At 44.5% G+C, this 9,655-nt stretch overlaps 1 protein-coding gene across 1 annotated transcript; it reads right to left on the reverse strand.

Moving 5' to 3' along the window:
- Positions 1–1,166: 1,166 nt before the first annotated feature.
- On the reverse strand, positions 1,167–9,254 carry zgc:136971 (S9 family peptidase). Its single transcript, XM_003444841.4, has 21 exons — positions 8,860–9,254; positions 7,532–7,667; positions 7,136–7,211; positions 6,977–7,052; positions 6,730–6,842; positions 6,483–6,617; positions 6,261–6,352; positions 6,037–6,074; positions 5,829–5,950; positions 5,667–5,727; positions 5,346–5,440; positions 5,120–5,171; positions 4,434–4,540; positions 4,168–4,300; positions 4,002–4,085; positions 3,819–3,899; positions 2,597–2,685; positions 2,193–2,386; positions 1,985–2,087; positions 1,593–1,699; positions 1,167–1,478 (listed from the first exon to the last, which is right to left on the reverse strand). Exons 1-21 carry the CDS (start codon positions 8,975–8,977, stop codon positions 1,379–1,381), a joined length of 2,112 nt encoding a protein of 703 aa, XP_003444889.1. The 5' UTR covers positions 8,978–9,254; the 3' UTR covers positions 1,167–1,378.
- Between the last annotated feature and the right edge of the window lie 401 nt (positions 9,255–9,655).

Raw genomic sequence — 9,655 nt, forward strand, 5'->3', positions numbered from 1 at the left:
TGTGCATCTGTGAATTTCATTTGTCAGTACTATCAGCTGTAGGAATGTCCACTTGTGTTGTCTGGGAAATGAAGTGGTGGGACTGTTCAAGGCCGCTATCGACAAGGCCACCAAAGTACTGACAAACTGGCTCTGCTTTCCTCAGCCGCTGTCTCAGTACACCTCTTAGCCAAGTGCAAGGTTTGCGAGTGGAAAATTAAAGCTTTATAACAAAACACTCCGGTGTTTGTGGGGAAGTCATGCTTGAAGCACTCCAGAAATAAGGGAAATTCCAGCCTAGTGCAAAATGGATTAAACAAGTTAAACTACCATCTTTTTCACCAGATATCTAGGCTTTCTTTCCTGCAGAGTTCATCACCATTAAATCTAAACACGTTTCTTTCCCGGAGTTCCTTTATCTCTTTGCCTGTGCTTAAAGGTCAGCATTACAGTAGACTATTTGTTCAGGCAGTCCCATGAGGAAGCTGCTTGAGAGTCTCATTTAAAGGCTCCAGCTTAGGTTTCAGGTGGTTTGCAGCTCTGCAGCGGGTCTGTGTGCTTACAAAGACTCAAATGACACTTGGAGTCCTGGTTTGCTTTGATTTTTCAGTTTTTCCACTTTTCATTTTTTTTTCTGTGTTAACTTGAAAGCAGCAGATGTGATTACAACCACCTGTTTGATGGATACTCATTTAAGTGGGCTAATCTCATGCATCTGAACCGACACATGCATAGCCAGCTTCATATTGTAGTCTATGGCTACAATATGAAGAGACTGCCATCTGCTGGCTAGTTCCTTAAATTACATGCCCCATGTGTGCTGGTAGATCTTTGCCAGCCTGGGCTTAATGCAGAAGTGAACACATAGGGCCCACTTTGACCTGAGGAGGGCCAGACCAGTGTGTAAAATTACAGAAAAAGTTCTGCAATTAAAAAAAAAAAAAATTTCTATCTAGTGTAGAAACAGACATTTCTTTCAATAGAAAAAGTTGTAAAACTTATGAAAATACAGTTAAAACGTCAAAATCTATACACTCCTTCACAATTTTAAAATCTTGCCAGTGGGCCGTATTGAATTCTTTACCGGGCCCAGTCTGGCCCCCAGGCCTTATGTTTGACACCCCTGACTTAGATAAAGGTACTAAGTGATGTATGATACAACAAACAAGACATGTACAAATGGTTGCTGCATTGTAAAAATATTTTTATTTCATGCTCTTGATTTTTTTTCACTTTACCACAGAAAGCGTTGTTTAGTTATTAAAAAGTCTGCGATGTTTAAGATTCTCAGCTTTGATCAAAAAACAGATTTCTACCACTTTTCTTAAAGCGTCGAGCTGAAGCAAAAAAACAACAAAAACAGCCTCGTGGCTGTGCGTACGTGTGTGTGCGTGTGTGGTCAGAGATGCTGGTGCAGCCACAGCGCTGTGTTGAGGAAGCAGTCAACCTGTGTGTCCACTCTGGACAGAGAATGTCCATCTTCAGGAAACCACAGCAACCTGATTTTAAAGAAATAAATGACAGGAATGACTGAGCTGAATGTCAGTAAAACCAGTGTGGCAGGGCTCACACTGTCAGATTGTCTTTATGCAGTTTGTTGTGCCCCGTCGTACCTGACAGGTGAACCTCGGCTCTTCAGTGCTTTATAAAGCTCCATCCCCTGGTGTGGAGACACCCTCCTGTCTCTGCCTCCCAGCATCAGCAGCACCGGAGCCTTCATCTGCACATTGTCACACAGCACATTTCTTTTCCCACATTTTTGACTCAAAAAACATCGCTTAAGGCACACTATAAAAAAGTCCTGTGTTTACAATTGCAATGACTGAACTTCCACAGGACGGGCTTAGTTTTTAGAGACACAACTGAGAGTATAAGAGCAGTAACATCATCTCTGAGGCACCTTTGTCTCGTCATTGTGGATTTCCTTATTAAAGCAGCTTTGTAGCTATCGCTTCTGGTCATTTCATTAAGGTTATCACATGAGATTTTTGTGTTTGTGTTTGACCTTGGCGGCATGTGCGATGGGTGACTTCTGCAGCATAGCAGCCAGGGCCTCAGCAGTGGGTATCTGGTCGTACGAGTAGTGAAACCCAGCACTGGTGTAACGCCTGGAGATGGGGTGACAGAAAGCATTCACGTATGAAGTGGATTTGATCTGATTCAGCAGAACAAAAGCTCTCATCTGTCGATGCATATCTGCATGGAAGCCTCACCAGTCCACTATATCACTGGTTCCCAATAGAGTAGCAGCATTAATGACAGGGTTCCTGGCTGCGCACACTCTGTAGGACTCAGGATACTGACCGAGCAGGTGACAGGCCAGGAAACCGCCGTGAGAACCACCTATTGCAGCCAAGCGATCGGGGTCGAGGTTCGGGTCACGCTCCAGCGCAGTAAGCACAGCCCTCTGGGTGAAAGACAAGGAAGCCAGGACAGATCATTTCCTTACATCTGCAGGGGTGGCTGTGCTGGTGATAGGGCACCATGTGCAGATATGGTCAAATATGGGAAAAATAATTAAGTTCTTGTTATTCTGACAAACTGCATCACTGGCAGGATTTGTTGCTGACATCACTCTTTCCTGGATTTGGGAGCAGAAAAAACAAAAAGGACATACCTGCACATCTTTTACATCCTGGCTCCCAATCTGACCAATCAGTGACAAAATGCTGTGCTGGCCGAACCCCGTGGATCCCCTGTAGTTCACTGGGTAGAGACACAAAATTAGAAAGGGAAAAACAGCAAAATCAAAACTTAAATGTTAAAGAAATGCTAATAATATTAATATTATTAATAATATTAACCCTGAAAGGCTTGTAATTGTTATAGATGGTGACTGATTTGCTTTTTCACCAGAAGATATTAAGTTTCTGTATTTTCTTTCTTTTATTAAAAAACAAAACAAAACAAGATATTGTAATGTATCTGGTAATGGTGGGATGATCATGTATTTATGTACATATTTGTATTAAAAAAATGGTTATATTTAAAATGAAAAGAATCAGAGACACACTGGGGCCACAGTTCTCAGCTGAAAAAAAGGCTGGGGTGTCGACTCTGGGTCAGAGATGGGGTACTGACCCAAGTGGAGGAGTTTAAGTATGTCAGGGTCCTGTTTATGAGTGATGATAGAGTGGAGCAGGACACTGACCAACTGGCTGGTGTGAAGACAAAGCTTCAATTTCACCTATAGTCACAAACCTCTGGATAGTGACCGAAATAATGAGATTACGGATACAAGCCGCAAAAATTAACTTCCTTCAAAGGGATGCTGGCCTCTCACTCTGAGACCGGTTGAGGAGTCACTGAAGAGGGACTCAAAGTATAGTTGCTGCTCCTCCACATTGAAAGGCTCCAGCTGTGGTAGTTCAGGCAACTGATTAGGAGGGCTCCTGGTCCCTGCATAAGAGCGGTGTTTCAGGCATGTCCTACAAGGAGGCAGCTCTGGGAAAGACTCAGGACACACTGGAGAGATTATCTCTTGGCTGGCTTTCAATCATCTCAATGTCCCTGGAGGAGGTGGCTGGGGAGAGGGAGGTCTGGGGTTCTATGATTAGACTATTACCCCTGAGACCCAGACTCAGATAAGCAGCAGAAAATGGGTAGCGAATCAGAGACCCTTTACTCCATTGTTTCACATGTGTACTTTTTATGTGCTGTTTAATTATTACTATTAACTGAATAAACAAAAAAACAAAAACAAATATACCATTTGCTGTATTTCTAACTCTCTGAAGACAACAAGCTAATCCAGTTTTTAATCTTTACCTTAAATTAAATTAAATCCACCTCATTTTCCAAAATGTTAAACTCATTTGTGTTCAGCACATGTATCTCACCCATGAGCAGAGCGAAGCCGAGTTTAGCGAGCCCAGCTGTGGTGCTGTTCCACTCTGCAGGGAACTGAGAGTGAGGGCCCCCTAGTGGTGCAAACAGCAATAACAGGAAAACAATTTAATAAATAACCCACAAAGTAGACAGAAAACAGGCAATAACACCAAAAAAGGGACATGAACACAGACCATGGATGAAGACCACCAGAGGTGTCCTGGTTTCACCAAGGGGACTAGACGGTTTAACCAAGACTGCACCAAAGTCTAAGCCAGCTGTATAAGACAGACAGGAAGTAAGAGGACAATGGCGCTGGAACTCAAAACACGTCTACTGAAGGAGAAACTGAAAGCTCACGGTAGTTTGCGTTCTCCTCGTCCGATGGAGGAGCCACATCTAGAACTTTCCAGCTGAAGTCAAAGGTCATGACAGGCTCCTGCAGAGTTTGCCAGGACACGGCCTCACCTGCACGCGGGACAAACCCCACCCTCTGCATGCACGTCCATCCCCATGGAAACAAGAGGCAGATAAACAGAAACATGCCAAATCATTTTAAATAACTGATAACATTCACACATGCATTGCATGTTTGTGTTCACATGTGGCGTTGGGCTTTGTCCGACCAGAGTGGGAGGGGTGTTCGGGCTGGAGCAGCAGACCACCATCAGGTCTCTCTGGACTGTCAGCAGTTTCCAGCTGCCATAAAGTTGGGAAGAAGAATCCGAGAGGTCTGAAGAGGAGGTGGAAACAAAGACGGAGGTGAAGAGGGTGAAAGAAGAGATGAAGAATAAACACATGGGCTCTTGACAGGGGTGAAACAAACAGAGAGAAATGTCAACCCTTTGAGAGGTAAGATGTGCTGTTCTTTTTTTTGGTCTTGTCATACCTTTCTGTTCTCCCTTGTCCTCCTGGTGAAGATGAAACAGTGGAGGAGGAGGAGGAGGGAGAGGTTCAGAAAGAGAATCAGAAGGAGGAGTAGGTGGAGGAGGAAGGGGAGATTCATGAGGCAGGGGAGGAACTGGAACCGGAAGAAAAGGAGAAGGCGGAGGTGGAAGAAAAGGGGAAGGAGGAGTAGAAGAAACAGGAGATGATGAATGAGAAACAGAGGGGGAATCGTCTGGAGGAGGGAAAAGAGGAGATGGGAGAGGACAGGAAGCCCAACATGGGAAAGGGGGAGGGGGGAGCAGAGGAGAGAAGGGAGAAGGAGGAGGAGGAGGGAAAAGAAGTGATGGAGATGAGGACAGCAGGGAAAGAGGAGGAGGAGGAGGAGGTGGTGGTGATAGAGGTGGAGGAGAGGATGGACTCTTACTATCAGAGAGGGAGGTGACTATCTTTGATCTTCTGTCAACTAGGAAGAGACCCTGAAAGAGAGAAACATGATGAGGCGAAATGAGCCATGAAGAAGTGTGTGTGTGTGTGTGTGTGTGTGTGTGTGTGTGTGTGTGTGTGTGTGTCACGAACACAACATGTTATAGACAAAAAAATAGGAGTTGTTTCAGTTCTACAAGCTTGTGCCAGAGAAATGTGTTTGTTACCTTCCAGTTCCTGCAGGCGCTGCTGAACATCACCCTCTGGCTGTCTGCAGACCAGCAGCAGGACGGCAGAGCTTCATACAGCCCTGCAAACTCACCTGGAACAGAAAGACGTGCAGAGGAGTTCAACTCTCCACCGAGCTTCTCAATCTTTACGAGCAATCACAAGTAAGACTTAAGTTCTCTTGATGCATTAATCTCTTACTGTGAGAATTTATAGTTCTTCAAATCAGAATTTTGAAAAACTCATCCATCATAGTTACAAAATTCTAACTGAAACTGAGACGAGCCTCTCTGTTAGCACTGTCAGGAACTGTAACGTACCAGCCTGTGGCCTGCTGACAACATCCAGCAGCGTAGATGTCTCCCCGCTTTCCAGATCCAGCTGTGGAGGATGATCCATGAGTCAGTCCGCAGTCAGCCATTAAAAGAAAGAACACACAGACATGCACAAAAACCCCACATACATGAGCACACATACAGCACCTGCTGCAGACTGAGGCACTGGTTGTGAGGACCAAACACCGCACCCTGCAGGTAGATCAGCGTGGACCCATCAGGACTCAGCCTGGGATTGGACACTGAAAGGTTTTCCCCCGACAGACGTTCTGGTTTGGAAGACGAGAGGGCTAGCTGAGCAAAGAGGGGGCGCAACTTTAATATATTAACAAACAGACAAAGAGAATACTCTCACCACAATGTCCACACAGGTCGATCTTGAACAAGGCTGACCTGAAAGAGTTTAGACCGACAGAGACATAAATTGAAGAAGTACGTTTTAAACATGTATGTATACAGAAATCGTGTATTTGCTTCAGTCAAACTAACTACATTTTCTTTTCATAGTGTCTGAAAACATTCACAAGTTTTAGGGTCATTTTGCTGTTTCTGGAAGTGTATTTAAAGCAGCTCTCTAACCTGCGGTTGGAGCAGAACTTCAGTCCGAGTCTGAAGGGTTCGTGGTACCAGCCAATGAAAAACACTGACTGACTGCCGGGAGCCCACAGAGCCTGGAGATAAAAACATACAAATGTACAGAGAGAAAAAAAAATATCCTCCTGTTAGTTTGTGTGAAAGTTACTAACAGAATAAGGTGTATGAACATTTAAGGTTCAGTGTCGTAAGCTTCTCCATCCTCACCTGTCCAGGTGAGACATCAGGCGGCACGCCCTCCAGCACGCTGACCGCGCCGATCTCCAAATCCACCACACAAATGGCCGGCTCGCTCCTATTGGTCAGGGCCTCCCCCCAATCTTCACAGTACAAACTCCTGTCCTGATTGGGCATCGGAACCCACCACCCCCAAAAAAAACAGAACAAGAGTCCGGCACTCAAACACTCTGCTGTACGGTTAGCAAAACAGCACGAACATATGTTTGCATAATACCTTTCTCCACGCGTGTCCCCCATCTTGCATTTCGGCTGATGCGTTCTTGCTTCTCTCCGCCACGTACAGCAGTTTGTTCTCACACTCTGACCATGACAGGCAGCCAAACTGGGCTGAAAATAAACACATGTGAGAATATGTGTTTGTTTTTTTAAAAATACAGAAATACATGAACGCAGAACAATATGGCAGCACGGTGATGAGACCGCGTCCTTGATTCTTATCTGTTTCTGGTGGTTCATCTCACCGTCGTCATACACTCGGCCGTGTTCGTTAAGAGCAGTCAGGTTGAGGCATTTTCTGAGGCCGTGGCAGTTCCATATCTAAACAGACACGACCATAAACAGCAGCCTGTTAAGATGCTCGAACGCAGACGTTACAAAATGAAGCGTCCCGTTTTTCTTACCTCGAGGAGCTGGTGACCGCTTGTCTCTCTGATAACAGCTCTCAGGCCTCGAATGGGAGAGAACCCACTCAACAACCTAAAAAAATAAAACAGAAAGAAAAACTGACTCCAAACTTTGATGCAGACAGAGGGATCCACTGCTTCTCTACTGCACCTTAACCACACTCAGTGGATTTCCAGCTCTCTGAGACACCCTGTGGTGCACTCGTACATCACAGCATCACAACATCACAGCAGCAGGCGGACAAGTAAAACCACCTGAGATCAAGTCAGTAGAGATGTTCAGGCCCTGTTAAGTATTGGAATTTTTTTTAATTTTTGCCAATCAATGAAGATTTTACATTAGAAAATGTCCCATTATTATTATTACTACTATTAAATTATGGCCCAACTCACTCTCCAGACACAGACACACACGGTCCTGGTGGAAGAACAGTCCTGATGCTCTTGTGATTGTTGCTCTCCGAGATCAGCGTGAACTCCTGCAAGTATCGGAGTCTGGAGCATCGGACCAGTTCGCTCTGACTCCACTCTGCACGTGGACACAGTGAACATAGAAAAGTTTATTACCTGTCACAGAACAGAGAAAAAACCATATGTGTCTGCACGACATCCTGGCAAGCAAATGTTAATATAATAAAAGATAGTGTTCCCCCCTCAGATTAAACCAAAATATCTGTTGATTTTCTTCACTTGTTATTTTAATGATCCAGTTAAATTATTATTCTATTTTCTCTGATAGCTTTTCTCCCCTGTGAGATGGACGGTGGGGGTTGCTGGCTCTCTTGCAGAGTTAAAGCTGACTTGAGCGTCGATCCCTCAGCTTCCCAATCCCGTTTAAAATGAACCAGTAACGTTGAGGCTGAATGGAATCCCCCCGACACAGACGGGTTTACGCTGCAAAGCCTTTTAAACCCTTAAGACAAGGTCACTGCTCTTGTACTCAAACGGCAGGCTCTCACAAAAAAAACAAACAAACACGGCCCTCGACATGGAAACATCTTCTGATTGCTTACATTGAAATGAAAGCAAGTAGTGAGGAGCTCTTTTATTCCTGCTTGTTGATTCCAGTTAACATGGGAAGAGTGTGAGCTGGATTGGACAACTACTGGACTGACTGTTTAAAAAATAAATCCCCCCATGATTGCCACCCTGATGTTTTTCATTACTTACACAATAACTCCATAAACTGTCACATTAAGGTGCAAATTAACAACTTCATACAACCATGGCACGGCGTCCCAGTACTCCTCCTCTACATCATCAGACCAAGATATCAGGTCACATCCACGACCTACTGACCAAGCGATCACGTCGGTATTAATCACCTCATAGTCACTCACTTATGTACTTACTTATGAACAACTGCTGCTGAAAAGGAAGTTTTCTTGAATGCAGCTGGCTAGGGTTAACCTCAAGTGCACACTAAATTTAAAAGGACCCTAAATGGTAAGCACTTCCTACTGTGAAGCATATGTACTAATAATAATTCGTGTATTTTGTTTAGAGAAGTTTCAGCTGGGTGCATTTTATTCCCCTTTTCTCCCACTCCTCTACATTTTGGGGTCAGTACTGAGCAGGTTCAGAGTTTTCAGTTTGTTTTCTCATGAACTATCTATGCAGTGATCATAAATTAGTTGACAGTGGGAAGCCGGGTGGTAATAAATAAATAATGACCATCATCATCATCTGTGCACACATGAGGAGGGAGGGGGAGCGCTCACCTGCTGTCACCGTGTATATCCGGGGCTCCTGGAGCTGCTCCTCTCTCACATGGGCTGAAACAGGCGCAGGCAGGCCGCTCACCTCTCCGTACACCCCGGTGATTTGTCTGGGCTCCATCAGAGCCTGTCGTGGCTCACTCGTAGTTCCTGTCAAGCCTTAAACCCTGAAACTTCAACAGTCGCTGCAGTCCGCTGCACGGTCATACATCGTGCATTAAATGTTAAAACTATATGAAGTCTGAGGCTCACTGCAGCTCGACTCACGAATACCTGAACACAGCTCTGTTAACGTTTGTATATCGCTTCTTTGGCTGCAGCTAAACATGTCAGAAGAATCATTTTCGCTGCACCAGCGACTCCATGTTGAATTCATGAATGGGCGATACCACTTGGCTCAGGTTGGGGGGGTGTAGTTGAGGGAAATGACCGCAGAGAGGCAGCAGAGATCCGCGACCTTCAATTCCTGAAACATTTAGTCTGAATGAAAGTGCGAAGAATTTTTAAAAACTAAAATGATCAGGACATACTTTTTAAAAACATTTAGTTTTTAGTGGTTACTCGCTGTCCACAGTGATATATAAATATTGATTTTGGCAGCATGAAATCTGTCTCATGATTAATGAGGTGTTTTCTTTCTGAAAAAACACAGACTACACTTGGCCAAACTACACTGTACAATTACTATGCTCTGGGCTTGGAAAATTACTCTTAAAGGTAATTACAGCTTAAATTACAATAATTTCACATACTTTAGGATTTTCATGTAAAGCACCTGTGCTCACACTAACACTTAGAT

This window comes from Oreochromis niloticus, linkage group LG20 (assembly GCF_001858045.2).
Source record: "Oreochromis niloticus isolate F11D_XX linkage group LG20, O_niloticus_UMD_NMBU, whole genome shotgun sequence".
In the NCBI taxonomy this organism is placed as follows: domain Eukaryota; kingdom Metazoa; phylum Chordata; class Actinopteri; order Cichliformes; family Cichlidae; genus Oreochromis; species Oreochromis niloticus.

Excerpts from the sequence above, each read along its gene's own strand:
- zgc:136971 (XM_003444841.4), bottom strand. The coding sequence starts at position 8,977 with ATGGAGCCCAGACAAATCACCGGGGTGTACGGAGAGGTGAGCGGCCTG. Across the intron at positions 3,900-4,001 it reads TCTGGTGGTCTTCATCCATG|GGGGCCCTCACTCTCAGTTC; the intron begins GTCTGTGTTCAT and ends TTGCACCACTAG. Across the intron at positions 1,700-1,984 it reads CCATCGCACATGCCGCCAAG|ATGAAGGCTCCGGTGCTGCT; the intron begins GTCAAACACAAA and ends GACAATGTGCAG.